General features: G+C 38.0%; 1 protein-coding gene across 1 annotated transcript in view; it reads right to left on the reverse strand.

Annotated features, from left to right (window-relative positions):
* SEMA5A (semaphorin 5A) overlaps positions 1–22,721 on the reverse strand; it is a 232,028-nt gene that overhangs the window by 199,621 nt on the left and 9,686 nt on the right. Inside the window, exon 2 of the mRNA XM_069853480.1 lies at positions 15,911–16,109. Within this exon, the coding sequence (XP_069709581.1) occupies positions 15,911–16,043 (133 nt within the window). The 5' untranslated portion in view covers positions 16,044–16,109. The remainder of the gene's footprint in view (positions 1–15,910; positions 16,110–22,721) is intronic.

Consider the following 22,721-nt stretch of genomic DNA (forward strand, 5'->3'; position numbering starts at 1 on the left):
TTTAAAACTAAGTATGCATGTTTACTGGTCTGCAGACACTGGTGTCAGACTTAAAACTGTCCATGGAAAACTATATCATGGTATATAAGTGTTGATCTGCTGGAAGGTAGGGAGTCTCTGCACAGGGATCTGAACAGGCTGGTCCGCTGGGCTGAGTCCAATGGCATGAGTTTCATTATTCAGCCCTTCACACCAGAGCTATAGCAAACAGTAAAATAAATTAAGAAATGACTAACAAAGAATAGAGTGGTATGTTTAGAACTGAATTCAGTAGTGATCTTTAATGGTAAATAGCAGCGTTAAAAGGCAATAAAGATGTGATTTCATTAAAAAATTAACATAGATATTAAGAATTTCAGTAATGTTTATGGTGTATGTAAGTGATACCTTATGCCATAGCATCCTTTTTTGAAAATAGTGAGCACAAATGTAAGCGTAAGGGGCAGCACCACCTTTTTTTTCTCATAGAATAACCAGGTTGGAAGAGACCCACCGGATCATCGAGTCCAACCATTCCTATCAAACACTAAACCATGCCCCTTAGCACCTCGTCCACCCATGCCTTAAACACCTCCAGGGAAGGTGACTCAACCACCTCCCTGGGCAGCCTGTTCCAGTGTCCAATGACCCTTTCTGGGAAATTTTTTTTCCTAATGTCCAGCCCAAATCTCCCCTGGCGGAGCTTGAGGCCATTCCCTCTTGTCCTGTCCCCTGTCACTTGAGAGAAGAGGCCAGCACCCTCCTCCCTACAACCTCCTTTTAGGTAGTTGTAGAGAGCTATGAGGTCTCCCCTCAGCCTCCTCCAGGCTAAACAACCCCAGCTCTCTCAGCCGCTCCTCATAAGGCCTGTTCTCCAGCCCCTTCACCAGCTTTGTTGCTCTTCTCTGGACTCGCTCCAGAGCCTCAACATCCTTCTTGTGGTGACGGGTGAGATATAATACTCCTTCTCTTCCTGAAGATATACAATTATTTTAGCCTTAGATCTTGTCTTCCTGTGATACTCAAGTTACATTAATATCCTCTTCAAAGGCAGCAAGACAAGTCAGAAATCTCTACAGTGATGCACCATGTTGACTCCACCACATCACCCAGCTGCCCTCGTGCCAACCTTGTTAACCCCAGAGGAATCCATTAAGTTAGGTGTCACAGCTGGCAAGAGGTTATCCACCTGTTCACTCATTCAGTATTTGAGGATTTATTTGCATGACACATTCTTCAAGGACACAGTTACGTGAGCTTGTAAACACTCTACTGTGATGCTTCAGGACTCCATTGTTCCTAACTATTTTAAAACTAGGACTGAGAAAAACAAGGTTTTCTTCAATAATTTCTGTGCATCATTGGTATCAATTCAGTGTGATCGCAAAGTTCTTATTTTAAAATTCCTGTTATAATATAAATACATTCATTAATAATAAATTCACTTGGAACAACTTCAGGAAAACAAGCATTGCACTGTGTTGGAAAGCAAAAGAAGAAAAATGGCTTGTTGCATCTTTTACAATTCACTGTTGTCTATGTGCTTTTTCCTATACTTAGAATCACCAATCTTTTCTAGCTCTTTCATTGTACTTTCTTCTCACAGAAATGCATTAAACACACCTTTGCTGGTAAACCATTGGCTCACTGCAGATGAAAGGCAAAAAGGTACCTCAGCTTGAGTGAAGAAAGGAAATACATGCAAATATTATTCCACAGGTTGCAACAAAAAAGAGGATGCTATCATGACAGTTCAACCGAAGAATGACTGTTCTATTTCCAAAATCAATCACAATTCATCCCATCTTATAAATATAGTAAGTACAGCGAATATTTTTCCACTTATCTTACAGAAAAGACTAATTCTAGAAGTTAGATGTACCCTAGCAAAAACAATATGCTAATTATACTAATCTCAAAATCTGAACACTAACACATATCCTGCTACTTGCTGTCCCTCCATAAGGCCCATGGAAGAAGAACACTTCAGCAGAAGCTGAACACTTCGAAAACAGCAGTTCAGTACAAAGCAGAGAAGGCCTGCCAATTACAGGTGGCTTTTCCAAACCCAGTGATTCCAGACATATGCTTTCTACATGCAATGATATGCTGGCAAATCTCCTTCCAGGACCATGTATCTCCTTAGCTCTATGATCCTGACTGCTTAGACACATTGTCTTGCAGAACTGTTTCACTAAGGTGACCGTGTCTTGCCCCTGCTGCAGAGCTATCTTCTACTTCCACCCCCTCAGCCTCTCTTCACAGGGAAGGTGTTCCAGGCCTTTGATCATTTTGGTGGCCTTCTTCTGGACATCCTCCAACAGGTCCATTTCTTTCCAGTCCTGAGTGCTCCAGAGCTGGATGCAGTATTCCGAGCATGGTCTCACATGGGACAGAACCACCTCACTTGACCTGCTGGTCATGCTTCTTTTGATACAGCCCAGGATACGGCTGGCCTTCTGGGCTGCAAGTGCACATTGCTGGCTCATGTCGAGCTTCTCATCCACCAGGACCCTCAGGTCCTTCTCTGAAGGGCTGCTCTCAATCTCTTCATTCACCAATCTGTATCAATACTGGGGGTTGCCCTGACAGACAGAGATGCTGCAGACTGCCCGTTGCCTAGGCTGTACATGCAGGCTCCCTGGAAGTTGCAAAGCCAGGAGCATCAACACAGTTACAGCTTTCAAGACAACACTCTGGGTATTCATTAATCCTTTCCACGCGGCTCCTAGTAATCTCTTCCTTTAGCATGCATTTCAGAGGCAGAGAAAATAATTAATGCTTCTTAGAATAGCAGAGCTTAAAGGTGGTACCGGCACTGCATTTTAGTCTTGGAGTTGAAATTATGTATAAAGAGCAAGAAAATATTAGTGTAATCTGGCCCTCAGATGCCAAGCACATATATACTCCACCAGGATGAATCAGAGGCCAGGAAGGCACCTTTTCTACAATTTTTACTATACCAGGAGGACAAACTACTTCCTTAAGAGCCATAGTCAAACGGTCAAACAAGAAAAAAGCAATTCTCTAACATTTAAACAGTACAGAAACAGGCAAATCTGTTCTGACAAAACCAAAAAGCTAATTCAATCCCAGCCATCCCAATGAAATTCTTGGTCCAGTTGCTACTGAGATTAGAACATAATTGGCATGCCCATTTTTTTATATATATGGTACAAACATCCAGACATCAAGGCTATGGACGGTCATGGGTATAACAGATCTAATAGTCTTTGCGACCAGAAGGCTCTAAAAATCTACATGGAGTACACCAGAAGTAGACAGGAAGCAACATATATGGAGAAAATTACTAGTTCAACAACGGAAAGATGGCATTGGCTGACACCATTTCACACTTCTCTCTAAAATAAAAGTACTGGGTACAGTTAGGTCTCCTACAATACTCAGTATTGCATTTTAAGGAAAAAGACTTTGCATGTAGCCTTTACCATATAGAACACATTTATATCAGGACTGACTTCAGTAATACAGAATTAAGAGAATGTTGACATCATAACTGGGAAACAAAAGAATATGTATTTATAGTATCTAATCCTTCATTTATAATAAAATCGAAAATAAAAAATATTTCTTCTAAAAACTGAGAAAATTTTTTTAATCTAAATAGTATAATGAAAACTATAGGCATTCCAGTATTTAGACAGTAAAAACTGAGCAGTTTCTAAAATAGGTATGCAGATATAAGAAACTGAAACATAATTTCTCCCTGTCAAGAAAAAATAGAAGCAATTGTTTAGGCAGGGTTAACTAATGCAGTCCAATCCTCTACAAAAGAAAACCTGGGGTTATAACTTTGCCCAGCATGATTAAATCAGCAACCACAAACTAGAAGATTCCCCTTTTAAGTCTTACCTCACTGTATTTGGTTTCCCTGTGGAAACATGTCAGATCTCCATCTGCAGTTCAGAGCTCATCTTTGCTTATTGGGAGAGGGGGAAAAAAAAAACATAACAAAGAGACAAAACCAGCCTCAAAACTACACCTCCGTTTTAAGATCCAGGATTCTGGAGTTCTCTTTAGATCACAAACAAGGCAGCTGCCTTCCAAAACAACTTAACATAGGCCTGAAGTCTGCCTTTCCTTACAAAAAGAACTGCAGAGGCCAAGAAATAAATATGTAGTTCTAGCCTTATCTAGAGCTCTGACAGCTCCCTGAGCTCCCCTGCACCTTAAATTGTCTGTAATAAAACAAATCACAAGACCATAAACCTCTTGACATTTTCCAGAAAGTTCACCCCATGCTTATTTGGCCTCTATTTTTAGACAAATATATGGCTTCAGAACAATTTTGGAGGTAATGAAGCAGTTCTATAAGTAATTTATTTACTATTAAAGAGAAAAAGACCCAAATAAATAAAGCATGCTTAGAATATATGTTTTTTGACTTTAAACAAGTGAACTTGAACTTTTTTCTTAAGCCTACTGTAAACTTCCTTCTACCGACTTCTCACATCTTTCCTTCATTCTCTATAAAACACAAAGTCATTGACTCCACAATTTGCCTACTCCTCTCCACGCAGGGCAGGTACAGTCACAGCAATTGCCTTGCCCTGGTTCCCTGACCTGCTTTTACAATCCACTCTAACCTCCAAAGTCTCAAGGTCTAAAATCTAGCCTGCATTCCTGTTTGCATTGTCCTGCCAGAGCTTCCCCAGCTAGAAGTACGTATTTCTGCATTCTTATGTGTGTACATATGTCTATTACTGGGATAATTAAAGGGAATTTGGGTTCTGACTGTCTGTGCCCTCAGGGAAGAGACAGTAACATCTGCTGCAATGACTACTTATTTCTTATTTTTTCTGAACAAGGGGTTTGAATTGTTTATGCTTCATTGTTCAAACACAGAAAGTGCATACAAATAGAAGACTGTGTAAGGGAAAAAAGACTGAACCCCCACCTAGATGAAAGCAGTTTTGCTGCTATGAGCACAGTTTTTATATCCTCAGAATCACTTGTGAGTTCTACAGAAATTATGCAGTGACAAGGTATCAGCCATGATATACAATTACATTCCCTTTGCTCATACACACAAACAGTATGAAAATAGAGCCCCAGACCATTCCAGAAAATAACAGTAAAATCTACTTTGCAAAGATACACAAGCCAGCTGGAAGAGATTTCATTAACCATACCCTTCCCCGCTTATGAGGAAACAAACCCTTGACTCAAACATGGCATACCAGTCATAATAATGTTTTTAAATTATACAGTATCAGTCATTGAGGATAGTATTGTATTTAAAAAAAAATTAAATGTTTAATAACAGTTTAAGTGGTGAAGAAATGTGCTTAAAATTTTTCAGTTGCCTGATCTTCCACACCATGTTTTGAATAACAAATGTAGAGTGATTGTCAAGTAAGCCAAGAGCTGAAACAGGATTTTACAAATCCTTGTCTAAATTAAAGCAAAAAGCCTTCCAATCTCTACTAATTGTTCAAATTAGGAACCATGAAAATACCATGCCAGCAGACTACCACAAAGAATCAAATAAAAATTAAGGAGAAAGAAAGGAAGAGTCAAAACTGAAGCATCTGAGTTTGGGGGTTCAGTTCTGGGGTTTCCCCTATCATGCATTTAGATGCAATACAGATTCATGTACTTCTGCTTGTAGATAGCATTCCACTGTCATTCTCACTCTATTTCATCATCAAATGCATCTGTTCTCATTATCTTGAAATGCAATATTCACAAATATCAGCCTGAATGACATGATCATGACAAACCCACTGCTGTAGGAACACAGTAGAGATTCCTATCTGGCCTCTCACCGTTTAGATTTTCCACTGTATCAGCTGTAGGAAATTGCTGTCCTCCTATTAATCACTAAATTTTGGGGTTTTTTTAAACCATCAGTAGCAGATTTAGCATCCCCATTCTTGTTCAAATGTGTATACACCTGGCTGTACAAGAGAGAGGAGCTCAGAGGCAATGGATATTTAGAGGTGAAAACAAACATAACAAAGAATTTCCAGACAGAGGCACCTGGAGAATGACAAGAGAGATTCCAGGTGTCATGCTTGTAAGGGCAACCAAGGAGTCACCTCCACTGCATCTAACAGCTAGAATGAGTGTTCTGTATATCAGCAAACAGCTTAACATGCATTAGAAAAAAATTAGCTTAGACAGGAAGCAAAGAGATCTGAGGGACCACTGGAAAATACTAAAATCAATTCACTCTAACAGGCTACACGTGATGGAGTGGTTTACAGGTTGTATCACTCAAGATTCCTACATGTATGCCTGTCATCAAATTAGAAGCAGATTAAATTAGAGTTGGGATGATGTTCAGATAAAGAGCCACAAAAAGGTATGCAACATGAAAACATAGATAGTGCAGTGCTAATGAAAGCTGCTGAAGCTAAGATCCACAGAGATTTAAAAAAAAAAATTCAGGGAATGTTCTGGACCAACATTAACACAGTAAGAAAACAGTAAGGCTTTAGGAAGCCTGGGGGAGAGCATATGTATTGCAGAATTGTATTATGTGAGATTCAGATAGAGAATGTAGAGGAAAAGACCAGAAGAACAATGGGGACACATCAGGGAGAAGACAAGGAGGAAAGAAAACCTCAGGGAAATGAAAAAATTATTATCCTGCACCAAACTTATGTTCCCCCTGTTTTAATATCCTGTTTTAGTCAGCTGCTGTTTCAAGCTGGCCCAAAAAAAAAAGGTATAAGGAGCCTGTGGCAGACAGCAGTGGTATTATAAATCAAGCCTAAATATTACGTCTCTTTTCAATCTCTACAGATGTGGAATGGTCTAAACCTGAAACATATAATTTAAGAGCAGAAAAGGGGGAGGAGAGAGTACAGAAAGCTAATCAATGCAAGAGATCTAAAATAAAAGAAATACAAGAAAGGTGTGAGAATTCCCAGAAGAAACTAAAAACAATCATTGAAGGAAGATGAAACAAGAGAAACTGTCTCCCAATTTACGCTGTAAATCACCTTGCAGGTCAGTTGTTTCACATTTCAGGGCACGGACCCATTCAGTGGGATAGGCAGAGATGAGCACGCTGTGAAAACTATACTGTGAAGCCCATCTGTATTTTGTCACATGGAAATACTTCCTGCATCTGCCTTTCCCAACGCTGGTTTAAAATTTATTTTGCCCTGGAGAGGTTCTGCCAGTCAAAAACCAGTAACTTCACATCTCAGCCAGCACAGAGCCCACATGCTCTTTCCAGCGAGCATATCTACCCCTTCCAGTTACCAGCTCTTGTACCTACGCTGCTAATGCCTGCTGGAATGTGAAGAACAGGGATGGACTGAGACGTAACACACCTGACATCCTTAGTCATAGACTTTCTTCAGGGGGGTTTAATCTTTCACTTTTTAACATTTACATGCTAGCTTTGGAAACCAGCCACAGAATTCATTTTGAAGGAAATAGCGTTGTATGGATATGGGAAAATAATATTTGTTCTCAACAAGGAAGTTTCTAAAGAATCCTGCTGATTTTTTATATGTGTATTGTAGGGAACAGAAACATAAAGCCAACTGCCTATAGATAGTTATTATAAAGTAATGTTATTTGTGTGGAAAAAATATGTTTCAGTTAGCAAGATCTTGTGTATAGAACTGACTATCTTGCAAAGACGTGTTCTTATTTATGTTATCATGTGAACATACTAAACTTCATTTACATTGTTTTAGCATAATACAATTTCTTGATTCTATCAATTTTTCCTGAGACTATAGTTCTTAAAATATTTTCAGGTCTGAAGACATTTCTTGCAAAAAATACAAAGACTAACAAAAGAAGTCATATTGCAACACAAAGGACATCCAGGGTAAAGCCTGACACAAATCTCGGTAAGAGCTTGAAGTCAGGACTTCAAGGTGGAACATGCTTTCCACTCCCTCCACTCCCTTATTACAAAAAAACAGAAAATGCCCCAAGCCACAAAAAGAAAGTGATGAGCATGAAAAAGAAAAGGAAAAACCACAATCCCACAAACAACAGAACAACACATTGTTTTTGTAGAAATTATTTTTGCTGTAAAGTGCACTGTCAAATTCCAGATATTTGTCATTATTAATAACTACTTAAGTTGATTTACTGTAGACCTAGCTGTAAAATAGTGAGCTCTTAATTCTCAGTAATGGTAGAGAAGAACTGCATTTCTTTGTCCAGATCACCTTCAGAACAAATCTTGAAGTCAGCACTGTAAGCAGAAAGATAAGCATCTGACAATTCAAAATGTGGTCTCACCTGAATACGACAAATTGCCACATAACAAGTGCGTATCTACCACATTCAGCCACACAAACAAAATCTGCTGCTATTCAGTGTCCTATAGTCTTGTCAACGGCAAACTGCTGCAGAAAGAACGCAGGAAAGAAAGCACACAGCACAACTGTGTACTGCTGGGCTGTGACAACTGCAAAGCCACAAGCTCCATGAAGAGCTGGGCACAAATGGGTTTCATCAATGGGCTGACTCTCTGGTCTTAGCCACGCAATGCTAGCTAGCAATATGCGTGCCCTTCTGCTTCAGTCAACACTCGTTAGATTTAGAGATGTTGCAACGCACTCCCTGAAGAGGGAGAAGAAGAAAATTCAGGTGAACTAGCATGTAGATTATGCATAGAGAATTTAAAACTTCAGCAAAATATAATTTACACTGTGCTAGTTGACTTAGAAAAAATGGATATGTTTCCTTAACGCCTTTTCCAAGCGGTAGATCAGTAGAACACTCATACTGACAACTGTCAATAGAAGGGACAGTCTATTATGAAAACATTAAAATACTGTCTGGTGGAGAAAAATAAAACAGAGAACAATCAAAGCAATGCTGTATTTCCTCTTGGTTTTAAACACATCAAAACTTCTAGAAGATGACAGAACTTCAGCTGCTTAGAAGCTCCATTTATTGGTTGCTTTAACATATTCCAGTTTGAATGTTTTAGAACATTTCAGTAAAAAATGCCTACCCCAATTAAAAATCCCTCTCTTTTGAGAGGAAAAAAAACCAAAAAACAAAAACCAACCCTACCCAGAATGTAATTCCATCTGTCTGCTTTTCACAGCTACTGGAATGTGGACAGGAGCCTCTCACTCATTCTGCTACTTCATTAACAACCAGAAAATTTCACATGCTCCATACTTCCACATTAGGGCAACAGGGACAAAATCAGACAGGGAAAGGCCATGAAAAGGCTCACAGGACATGTATGTGCAGGTCACTAGCTATCGCAGCCACTGCTGATTTTCAATTATAAGAAACTTATTAAAATTATTAATATGGTATGATGGGCCAGCTCTTGACTAGGATGCCAAAAGAACTGTAAATTGATGTTTGCTTTAAAACACGATCAGTTCTGGGCAGGGGGATGGGAATAAGTTAGCCTTTATGTAAGTCTCTGCTTAGAGAATTCAGTCCTTGCCCTACTCTGTTTTTCATGGGAATGCGTATCAAAGATACCGGATGATTCAGGGAAGTAGTACGGGAATGGTACTCGTCAGTCTACAAAGCTATAATTTTTAAAATTAATTATAAGCAGATGAAAGTTGCCACTCTCAAGCAGGTGCTTAACCTCCTGTGCAAAAAGTGAAGGCAAACCTGATTAGATAGAAATTCCTCTACAAGAGGGACTAGTCCTTGACAGGGCAGTGCAAGCAATCTCGTAGTCCTGTTGTCTAGACAAAGCAAAGCTGAAATATCTAGCAATCAACTGTTCTCGACTGATGAATCATCTTTATTTAAAGAAAAAACCAAAAGAGAATAGGGGATGGAAATCAATACAGCTCAATCCCACTGCTGAAGCTGGCAGAAGGACATTAAAGTGTATTTTTGAAAAACAGTGGAAAGAGAAAGAAAAAGCAATAAGAACTGAGCAGCTTAATAGACTAATATTAGTATAAACAGTAGCTTGCAACAAGATGAGGGAAAAAAGAAGAGAGTACAAACAAAACAAGTTCATGCAACATGTATCCTTCACTCACAGCCCACATGTTATTTCCTCTTGGCACATGTTTAATGCATGCACTCCATATACAAACCACACGATAAAATGAGCAAAGCAAAGTACCAAGTCTGTATTACTTAAAAAAACATCAAGTTAGGGAATTCTGTGGTGGTTAGACAACAAGGTTAGGAAAATATATTTCTTAAGATTCTCAAACCAAGGAATCAAAAAATAACTATGCTATTTTTCTTTTCTGGTTAACCTCAAGTAAAAATGAAGGGTTTATGTTCATTTCTTCTATGGATTGAGATATGTTATTTTCGAGCATGTTTATTCAACAGATGATTTTAGAAGCTGTATTTAGCGATATTTTATATATACGCTGCGCTGTAAAGAAATTATGTCAGCTGATACTTTTTTGTTGTGACAGCACAACCTGAAATTCTAATTCATCTATAGGAGCATAAAAGAATAAGATTTGCCCAATAGAACATGATCTCAGCTGTACCCTCAACATCAATTAATTCAACTTCATAACTGCACTTCATTTCTGATAGAAAAGTCTAAGAAATTCAACTTTATAAAGATTAACTGCAGGACAGTCAATACTTACAACTTCACACCTGAAATTGCAGTTTGGTCAATTTTTTCCAGCTTGCTCTCACACACCACTAAGCAGCTAGAATGGCCTCTTCAGTTCTATGTCATGGATGGGTCTGCCTACAGCATGAGTCTTCAGCTAAGTATACAAGTTTTGACAGGTCTGGCAATTTCAAAGGTCAGAAAATGTGGGAGGGAAACAGGGTGCCACTCTAGCTACTTTTACACTTTAAAAATAAATAAATAAATCAATCAATCAATCAGTAATCGAATATCAGCTCCATCTACCACAGAGCTTCTATAGAGCAAGTGGCTAAGCATTTAAAAATCTACGGCAATATGTAGACAAATGGTACACTACTCAAGTGGTTTGCTTTTGCTTTTTCTTTTTTGTGTAAGAGTAGTCTAACTTTTTCAAATAGCCGTTGTTTATCTGAGTCATGTTATTTTTCTAAACACTGTTTGCTTATGATTTACCCCGCACTGTTTCTGCCCACAGAAAATTTAGTTTCCACAGTCTTTTATAACTATTTATGTTAAAAGTGCCCCTTTACTATATTAAGTGAGCGTGTTTTCCAAGACATTGATGATCAGACTTTTCTGAACTAACATTTCATAACTCCATGTACATGAAAGCAAATCCAGGTACAATGAAACTTAATAAAAATAAAAATGGTAAGGATCTATCTTTAATGACCAGTTTATTTAAGCCCTTTTTCTTTCTTTAACTCTAAAGTTATTTCAAGCATATATATACTTATTTACATATTGTAAGCATATGGAAATGTATGCAAAGACCAATAATCTCATACTACGCGTCTCTTTGTGCCCATTGTCATCTGCACCTTGTTTCCTTGTACCAAATTCTGTAAATTGCACACAATTTATAATTTCTGGTTTCTCTATTGGATTTATTCTAGCATAGCTGATGAATCCTTATTATACTGATGTAACATATGCGATACATTTTTTTTTAAAGGCTGAATTTCAACTGACTAGGACACCTTTGCACATCTGAAGGCAGACTACCCCTTGGAGAGAAAGTAACTTGAAAGAGGTACTATGCATCATGACAGTTAGCCCCACCAGGAAACAATGAACTGCATACTACCAGGCTGATACTATCAATCCATCCTGGTTTTAGAGGTCTGCTTTATACAAATCCGATGTCTTTGATACTCCCTACAAACTCTAAAAAATGAGAAAAGGAAATTTCCTGCTTCCAAGGAAGACGCAAAGTGCCTTATTCTAGTCTAGAGAAGACCTATGACGGCAGATTTTAGAGCTGAAATATTTTAGGATCTACAGTAGACTTTCTTATTTATTATATTTTCTCTGAGAGAGAAAAAAGGTGTCCTAACATTAATAATACTGATAAACAAATTAAAAAATAATTATTACTACTTTGGATGAGAAATATTAAACAAAAGGGATTTTTAGATCATGTCAAAAATCCTTCAAAAATGTATGCATCTTCCCTGCTTCTTCATCTTCTCTCTCCTCTTCCGCTGGTAACCAAAGTAGTTGAGTAAAGGTTCTCAACTGGTGGGTGAAACTCTTGCCCTTTGATATCAGGAGGTATATCACAGTCTTTCAGCTAAAACAATTTATTTGGCAAGGTCAATGATAGAAATAGTATATGCCTCCCTACACAAGATAGCTTGACAGGATCTTCACCTAAGTGAGCAGTTTTTGATGGGCAGTGGGAAAGAAAGCAAGCTCTTTCAGGAGTTACACTCCCTTTCCATATTTCACCATGACAATTCCTGGGGACTGCTTTTTCTTTTTATTAGTTTTTTTTGCAGCTATTCATCTGTACACTACACCAGGCCCTCACTCCATTAGTTTTATTTAATAGTTTATACTCCATCTACCATGCCTTTTGAAAAGAAAACAAATCAAATAAGTACATTGCTATTTTGGCATAGCAGAAACTACAAAAAAAGCTTTAGTCAGTTATGAATAAAACAAAAGAGTTGATATCTCTGTAAAGTAAGTATTGAGTTTACAAGCTTTAAAGTACCTACCACTCAATACCACTCGGCCTTGGTTAATGTTCAGGATACCACACAGCATTTAGCTCTGATGGATCTAATGTTATTATAAAACAACTTTACAGAATATTGAATTAATGCAGCATTCAAATTAAAGGCTTCATAACTGTTAAAAATAGATTTCAAGACTGTATTGGTCTAGCAGCATTAATAATGTCAATAGACATTATTGAGATATGATATATGAGATATGTCAGTTCCTGAACGCTAAGGTATGTCATGGATACATACCAATAGTTTTACCACAAACATCAGGCGGGAGTTTGGCGTTGAAAAACTTACTAAATCCTATATTAACAATCTGCAAATAAATGCTTCTATATAATTGTATTTCCCACATGTATTTACAGTAAAAGGAATTGGTTTTGTTCAGTAAGCATTAACTTTGACACTATCTCTGGCTACATCAAAAGAAGCAGCTGAAACAAGATGACAAAGGAGGTGTCTGTCCCAAAAAGCCTTAGCGTAGTAATTTATAACTAGAATAACATCACTAGAAATTAAATATGACAGAGAAAAATAATGGTCTAAAAGGCACAATCAGGCTATATTGAAGCTACTCATAAATTCTGGCTGAGTCAGGTACATAAACCAACACATTTTTAATCAACTTTTAGCACAGAATTCTAGAAATGAATCTCAATTTTTTGCTTTTACATTTGCATATAGAATCATAGAATAACCAGGTTGGAAGAGACCCACCGGATCATCAAGTCCATCCATTCCTATCAAACACTAAACCATGACCCTCAGCACCTCGTCCACCAGTGCCTTAAACACCTCCAGGGAAGGTGACTCAAACACCTCCCTGGGCAGCCTCTGCCAGTACCCAATGACCCTTTCTGTGAAATTTTTTTTCCTAATGTCCAGCCTAAATCTCCCCTGGCGGAGCTTGAGGCCATTCCCTCTCGTCCTGTCCCCTGTCACTTGGGAGAAGAGGCCAGCACCCTCCTCTCTACAACCTTCTCCAATGAGGTCTCCCTTCAGCCTCCTCCTCTCCAGGCTAAACAACCCAAGCTCTCTCAGCCGCTCCTTGTAAGACTTGTTCTCCAGCCCCTTCACCAGCTTTGTTGCTCTTCTCTGGACCAACATCCTCCAGAGCCTCAACATCCTTCTTGTGGTGAGGAGCCCAGAACTGAACACAGGATTCGAGCAGCGGTCTCACCAGTGCAGAGTACAGAGGGAGAATAACCTCCCTGGACCTGCTGGTCACGCCGTTTCTGATACAAGCCAAAAAAGTACCTGTAGCGACCCCCTAGTTTATGAAATTAAGCAGTTAAGTGCCAGAATTTTAACCGTGCTACTTTAGTTTGCAACATTTTATATGTATGTTATGATAACATTTTTTGACTAAATTATACACATAACATGAATGTTAAGAAAACCAGATATTTTATGAGAATAAATCATACTGTTTAACCCACCAATAAATGAGAGATAAAGGTCCCTCTTTGACAACAGTATGATGGCTTGTAGTTCCCAGGTACCGAATGTAACCACTTCAGTTCATTTGTCAATGTATTTGAGAAAGGGACAGCTGGTGTTATTACCATTAATAAACCATTAAAATGCCAGAACCAAAATAATTTCTGTAGAAAATAAAACATCACGTTCTCTAACTTTATGAAGAGAATGGAAACAAATCTTTTTTCAATTAAAATTCAATAAATCTTAATTTATTGGAACAAAAATTTATTGGAACATGTGTTTTCTCAGAAAAACAAGAGGATGCAATATAATGCATCTTAATCCCTACATCCTCATAGCTCCAAACTGTTTGGAACTCATTCAAAGTTGCAACAGGAATGAAAAAGTCTCAATACAAATAAATTAAAAAAACAGATAAGTTATTAAATGCCTCAGTTTTTTACAGACCACATTCTTCAAGTGTTCTTCATTTTGTTCCAACTGTCCCTTAGCAGTCTACCCCAATACTCGAGACAACAACCACATGTATGAAAAAAATGGCTTGGCAAAGCAAGGAACTCATGGTAGAGCTCCAATGCAATAAGGCTGTTTGTATGAAGTACAAGCAGGGACAACATGACCAAGGAGGAACTTGGAAACACCACACGGGCATGTAAGGATTGTGTCAGGTTAAACAAAGTTCAGCACGAGTTAGGGTTTGCCCAGAATACCAAGGACAACAAAAGTAGTCTACTGCTACAATAGTAATGAAAGGTCAAACAGAAAAAACATAAGCCTGTTGCTGAATTGGGCAGGTGATCTAGTGGATCTAATGCCAGAAGACAGAGATCACGCTGAGGAACTTAATACCTCATTTGTTTCAAGCTCTCAAAGGCACCTGGCATTTAGCCAAGGGGTTCAAGAACTACCAGCAGTAAATGTGACCTGAGTCTGGGATGACTTGCAAGATCTCAGTCAATAAATAAATCCACTGCACCCACAGACACTGAAATAACTGGTCAGTCTTCATCTCTGAGAAGTCACAGAGATGAAGGAAGGTCCTCAATATCACAAATGTGATTACTACAGTCCAGTCAACCTCACTTAAATTCCTTGGAAAGTTATGGAGTAAGTCTCCTTCAAAAGCACTTTTCTACTTTTCTGAACACCTGAAGGAGAGGAAGGTGACTGAGAACAGTCAGCACGGATTTGCCAAGTGTAAATCATTCCTGACCAACCCAATTGCTTTCTACAATAAAATTATTAGTTGTAATGATAAGGGGAGAGCAGGAGATGTCATTTACCTGAAGGCTCTCAACACTGTCTCACTTCAACCTAAGATGTGATAGTCTGTCTCTTCAGGCGGGTAACCAGATGGGTAAAAAGCCAGTTGCATGATCAAGACCAGAAAGGAAATGTTTAGCAGACCTTACTTCACTATGAGAACAGTCACAAGTAGAATGTCAATGATCCTGGCACCTGTCCTATTCAACACCCAAATCAATGACCAAGGAGAAGCAACAGATTGCAGCCTGTAAAGTTTGCAGATAACACCAATTCAGAGAAACAATTGTTAAGCTTGGGGGTAGGTGTGCCAACCAGAGGGACCCAAATGGCTTGGAGAAATAGGCCAAGAGCAACTTCATGGAATTTAGTGTACGTAAGCAGAGTCCTGAACCTCAAAAGGAACAACTCCATGCAACAGCAGAAGTTGGTTTTAATCACAGAGGAAAATGAGTCGGTCTCCTTTAAATGACGCATTCAGCACCAAATTGTGAACAAACTTTCCAAGCCTAGTTGTATTTAACTCGTATGGAAAACAGGGTTACTACACAGCAGCACTGAATGCACTTTTTGTCCTCACAGAGGTCTCCAAGAAGAGATCATGCAATCCTTAGCCTACTTGTGAAGAAGTGGGTTTGTGTCTACCCCTTACCTTTGTAGGCAATAACTGGGTGCTCAGCTCTGTGGCAGTGGGTATCTGCTGTTGTTGTTGGCTCCAGTATTCCTAATACTCCAAATCCTGCCAACAGCAGTGCAAGGAGGCAGCTTCCTTTCATGGTGGTCATGCTGTCCTCCACAGCAGTCACTTCTTTTAACTTATTACTCTTCTTGCATTCATGTGGGAAAAGCACCTGGAGAATTCAAAGAAATCTATTCAAGAACAAGAGCAAGCCATGGAAAAAAAAATTAGACAATTTTAACATTTAAAACAAAACAAAACAACATCATTTTCTGCCCATGTATTAACTCCTCAAAAGTATGATACCAGCTGTTCCTGTAATTTCTTCATAATCTTATCATCAGTTACACAATTTATGAATAATGATTTCTTTTATCACCCCGAAAGATTCAAAAACTTTTATTCATTTCCTCTGTCTTCTACTTTAAAGTTTCTTTTTGTAAGGCGTGGTGGGAAAATAATGTTCTGAAGCATTTTTCCTTTTATTTTTTTTTTAGACATAGCAAACATATCTCAATCTATGTTCCACATTCTCTTGGATCCACTTTCCCTCACTCTACCTTCCTCATGAAGGAAAGCGTGCTTTGATTCCTTGATAGTATGAGGTAGGAAAGTAATTCCTCCTTCACATTACTGACTGTTCCATAATGCAGAAATGTCATTCTGCTAATTAACGGAGCAATACAGGAAAAAATAATCAGCAATATTGACTCCTAATACATTTGACCTCACTGAAATGCAACGTGATGTTTAATGATGTGGAAATTTTCTATTTCTGTACAATAAACATCCTAAAAATATTAAACAGAGGGCAGTTAATTAAAAGATACTTCACAGTAAGATCAGTGTATTTTAAAATTAACACTCAGAAAGCAGAATGGGTAGTAAACATTGCTCTCAAACACTACTGTTGCACCAGCTGTCATAAGATGGTCTCTTACGGTTTTATTTTGCTGCCTTTAGAAGTCTTCTAGCTAAAACCTGGACACATCTAATCCTCATTTATTTAAACTAAAACAAACAGATGAAAGACAAAATACATCTGAGCGGTACATAAATTTAGTAGTCAATTTTAGCTTCTGTGCTAAATTTGCTTATGTTTCAGAAAAAAGTGGGGGGGAGAGCTTCTGGGAAGTTAACTTCATATTCCTACCTTTCTGAGTAGTGTATCTTATGATGTCATCTTCCAATCTGAATCTGTCCCTATAAATAGCTTGTTTCTCACAACAGGCAGTATCTGCTCATAGAAATGCTGTGCACTCACGTGTGTAGGGCCATAAAGCATGTGCTCCATTGTATTGGTAGTTCATTTTCTGCAACGGTGACATTTTGAGCATGATGCACTATTCTTATCCAAATCCAACAGTTTATATGGGTTATATCATAGCTAATGCATATTACTTACAGATCATACAAGTACATTATTAACAGCTACTTTTTATTCAGGTTTCTGTTAGAGTAAGTATGTGTATTTAGGAAGCAAAATGAAGGGCAGATACCAAAGGCTCAAAAGCTGACTTTTCTTGCATACAGTACAGAAGCAGGTACTGTAAAACCTAGGATTATGCTAATTGCACTTTAAAGAAATACAGACTTTATTTCTTTTATTTTCTAAACTCTCAGAAATACCCACAGATGTGTGAATATTATGGAGAGAAATTAAACAAGAATAAAATGAAACATCTGTACTGGAAATTCAGCCTTTTATGTTTCCCTGGGTGTAAACAAAGCTCCATGGTCTTTATTTAACCAAGCTCCTGTATCCCAAACAGATCTCAAAAACCAACTCTACCCAGGACACAATAAAAAGACAATCTTGTTTCTCCAGAAAGAAAGAAAAGGATCACTACTCTTCATCCAGATACCAAATCTGTAAATATTTATGATGCCGTGGTTTCCATTACAAAAAGGATACTGACTTCCATGGGATGAATCCTCATATTAATAACATCTAAAATGTAAATGTTGACAGGTCTGTTGTCTTGTATACTGCAGCTATCAAGAAGATTTCTTTCCATCTATCCCCTGTGTACAGAACTCAGTAACAGAAGGAAATATTCTTTCACAGCAATGCCTTTCCTCAGCCCCTAAATTGAAACAGCATCCTCTGGAAAGACAGGCTACCTACAGGCTTGCTTACTTAGTTTCTCCTTCAGCAGTAGTTGATGAGGGAAAAAAAAAAGCAATTCAAGATTTTCTGTTTTATCTGAGCCAACAAGTCATGCTTACTGCTAAAGAGAAGAAGTGAGCTTAGCATGCAAGGCATGTAACTGCTACTGTTAGGTCCAAGCAGATTTGTTTAGACACTATTCCTTCCAGGCACTAAAATCATATATTTAAAATGAAATAATCGGGATGTCAGTATTTCTAGATCAGTTAAAATAAACCATTGTGAAAGTATAATTTACCTCTGAATTGTAAACTACATTTCCTTTTGTTTGATTATAAGCTACTGTATAAAAAAGAGGATCACCACTCTAACCACACTTGTCCAGCAGCAAAGCTGCTTTCAAATTATTATCTTTGCTGATCATGTGTCAGTTTAACTGAGCTTTGAGTGAATTTATGTCAATATCAGTATACAAACAGAAGAATTTGGCACAACTAAAAGATGCCAGTTTCAGAACTGGTTCTGGGTACATGCATCTACAAACAACTCTGGGACACCAGTTTCTACTCTCAGAGATCCTGCTCATGTCATTAGCTGTGGGAGACCCATTCCACTTCCCCTGTGTGCTCCACTACACTTGGTTTGCAAACATTAAAAGTTTGATAGAAATTTGTTTATGCTAACTACCTACACTGAATAACATGCATCTTCTTGCACAAGTATGAACCTGAAAAAAAGTACTTGTCTACCGAAATAGATTATATGTTGTATGGATTCATTAGAACAGAATCACAAGTTAAAAGAAAGATGCTGTCCAATCCTGGCAACACCACTAGCGACAAGCCCTGAAGCCCAAAAGGAAGAAGTGATGGAGGCATGGAACAGGCAACAAAAAAGGCTGCATCAGTCTAAAATAACAGTGCTGGTCTTTCCTCCAGTGAAAAATATGAATGTCAAAGACACACTTTTTTTACAAATGAATTGTGATTTTTTTTTCAGTCATCCTTCTCATTATATATAGACATAAGGTGAATAAATATCAAAACTCATTTAAATCTTGTTTCCCAAAAAACTAACCAGTTGTTTTTACTATAGTGATTAATCCTGTTCCCCTGTCAAATGTGCAAATAAATGCTATACTTCTTTATATTATAATTACTTTGAAATACATTCCTTAATTAGTAGAGCTTTAAAAAAACCAATTTGTATATCACTCAGACACACAATTAGATTACAGCAACAGCTCAAAGATCACCTCATTAAACATCAAGATGAGACTGGAGGCTATGGAATTTCTTCACAGAAACAATCCAGCCATACACTATCATGTCTCATCACTGGACCCAGCAATGTAGACTGTTTGCCGTGCAGCAGGGTAGCATATTCTAATTTGTATTCTTATAAAGAGAGAACCAGCTTCAATTAACAAACTGATTACAGAGTTATGTCAATTTTTTTTTTAATATTGATTTTCATTTCTGCAGTGGCATGAATGTTAAGATATGCAAGAGGCAGTTACCCATCAGCTGTCATTGACTAACATGGTCAAAAAATCATTCCTTAAAATTATAGTGAGATTCTGCCAAAAGTCTGCTAATATCCACAGCTCATAGTGGCAACTTATAAAGGAAGAATATGTCATCAAAGTTCATTCTCCAGCACTGCTCAAAGAGCTGCAATACTTGTGATTTCCAAAAAGGAAGCACTGATTCAAGAAAAGTGGCCTGAGTGAAGCAAGAAGTTTGAAATAACACCTCAGATATCATTTACCACATCGTGGGCATGTCCACCTCATCAGCGGAGCATAGCACCAGTGCAGTGGACCACAGCTTCCTCAGCAGGCACCAGCCAATCCAGTGGGTTCACACAGAAGAACACCACAAGCAGCTTAGAGGTATAAAAGCAGTCAAATCAGCACAAACTACGCCAAGTTCCAACAAAATCTCAACTCTTTTTTTTTCAAACCTCTTTTTCTCTTAATTGTCCCTTAGCTGGACCTTCGTGGCAATCCCCCAAGCCCCAGATTCCCACCTCTAGTGTCCTTCCCCTAACAGCCAGCAAAGCACCTACCCCCAAGCATTGCTTGGGACATCCATTGAACTGTGATCCTCAGAGTGGCCATCAGAAGCGAGCCTGAGGCACCAGAAGGAGGGATTCTCCTCCTCAGACATACTATAAAGCCACCACAGATTTTCACTTACAAAATAACTTTAATGGAAAAAAAGGAAACTGGTAATCATTGTTTGCAAATAAAGGTCTGAAAAGTGGAGAACGTTGGAACGAAAATCAGGGGAAGTTTAACAGACAAAGGAAAGACATGAAGTGAGAGGAGCCAGGAGAAGGCAGAAGTGTCAGGTAGTACAGGAAAAGATATGGAGAGTGAAGACCTGCAGTAAATCAGGGATCTACACAGACATTCCTGCACTTTGTTTCTCCTTTCTCTGTATACCACACTGCTTGCTCATTTTACAGCTTGTACTATTTTTGGCAAACCAAACATTTCCTTAGGGACCAAAAAGATGGTCAACACCATCAACATGGCATAAAACACAAGCTGTTCTGTAGTAAAAATATACTTCCATGTGTTGTGAGTAATAGCAGTTGAGTAGATAGTCCTTACTATGGATTCCTGTTGATTTTAAAAAATGACATAACTTCAAAATGGGATTGGGCAGATCCTCAGAAAAAGGATCCACAGATGGTTATGAAATACCTATACACTCTGATTTTGCAGTGTGAAATTCAGGAACTTCCCAGGTCTGATACTTCAACAATATTCAGGAAAGGTTCCACTAGCTGCTGCTGGCTTCCTAACCTCTTCCCCGCGGTGTGTGCCATTTGCTCCTGACAGAGATCAGATGCTGGTCTGAATACATCTCTGACCAAGCAAAGAAATTCATTCCCATATTCTGCAAAGATCTGAGTCCTGCACTGCACGGCACTCATAGATTACATTTTTACTTGTATTGCCATATAGTACGTATGTCTCTATTTATGAGCTATAAAGCCTTGAGAAAAGTGAATATACACTCTAAGACAAGGAAAATCCATTACATGGCTTTTTACGAAGCACATACTACAGTACATGAGTTGCAACCACAAAGAGAAACAGTATCCAGACTAGACAGTCCATGGCACTATCCAGCAACACTGTTATGCTTTTCAAATATCCCTGGTACTATTTTGAGAGATAAAATAGAAAATATAAAGCTGTGGACAACAATTTTTAAAACAACATGCTTTCAGAGACCTAGTAACTTTGCCCCTGAATGAAGATACTATACTACATAATTCTACACCTTACTAAATGAAATTTAAATGTGAAAAAACTTTTTTACTCATTAAACCTGAACAAAAGTATGCTACTCCACCTCACTAAAACAGGAAACACTAAGAAAAGCAAAGACCAGATCTTTAATTTTTTTTTTAACACTTATTTTCATTATACTTGTTCGCAAATGCAGGCTCAGTTTATAGCACTGTTTTTTCCTCTATGCTGTAAACTATGACACTGTTTTTTTCCTCTTAGGCTACATAATTATGTTGATTACACAAAACTATTTACATATTTTTTATTAGGGGAGAAAAAAAAAGTTTCAGTCTAGAGGGGCACTACTACAATGATGAAATTTCTTGAACAGCCTTCAAACTCTATTCTTACCTAGCGTTACTGCTAACCTACTTTGTGTAACCTTCTGCTAAAACAGAACCTGTAGTCCCTGTATGAAAAGGGATCATGGAAAAAGTGAATTTTGAACTTTCCCCACTAGGAATTAGGAATCCATGCAGAAACAGAGTCACAAGTACAAGGAAAGTTGTGACCATTAATTTGCATGAACAATGTTCAGAAACACACATTAAAAAAGTACTCTTAAGTTACAAAATCTTATGCTTTGAAAGCTGGCCACGTGTCTTACTGTCTTCTGTAAGCTCTACCCAAATTCAGTTATGATGCAAGATAGGAGAAGGAGGACATACTCTAGCTTAGGTTGCTTTGTCATCTTTCTCTTTTCCCTTCATATCATTTTAAACTGTCTTGTACTGGAAACTATATTTAAAAAAAGGTTTAAAATCGTTATTTGATTGAACAAAAGGCAGTGGTTCAGGACTGGGAAGAGATCCATGCAACAGAGCAGCAGAAGACAATGCACTGATATAGCCATAGGAAAAAAAAATAGCTGGAAAGAGAAGGTTTATCAGCTGAGGGGAGAATGAAGAAGACAACGGTTAGAGTTGGATGAAAAAATTGTGCAAAAGCTTGAGCATGTATAACAAATAATTTGGAGTGAAGGAAAGTCTGATGGAAGCAGGCAAAAAAAGAGGTAATACGAAAGTAAATGCAAGATTAGCTGTTGCATTCTATATAAATTGGGAAGCAGCAACACACAGACTACACTACACTACAGAAGTAGTACATGTTGAATAATTAAGAGAGAAGATCATCATATCAAAGATTACTGCTGCTGCCATCTGGCCATACTTTTTATATCTGTAAATTGTACAGGAAAACATGCCAAAATTTGTACATGGATGTAAGATAAACCAGAAGGAAGACAGTAGTACAGCAACTTCACATAGCTGGATTTTTAAAAAAATTATAGTCAACAGAAAACGGTTTTCTACCATATTGTATGTCACTGTAAAAAAAAAAATATAGTACTTGGGAATTAGCTT

This window comes from Phaenicophaeus curvirostris, chromosome 3 (assembly GCF_032191515.1).
Source record: "Phaenicophaeus curvirostris isolate KB17595 chromosome 3, BPBGC_Pcur_1.0, whole genome shotgun sequence".
NCBI classification, from domain to species: Eukaryota; Metazoa; Chordata; class Aves; order Cuculiformes; family Cuculidae; genus Phaenicophaeus; species Phaenicophaeus curvirostris.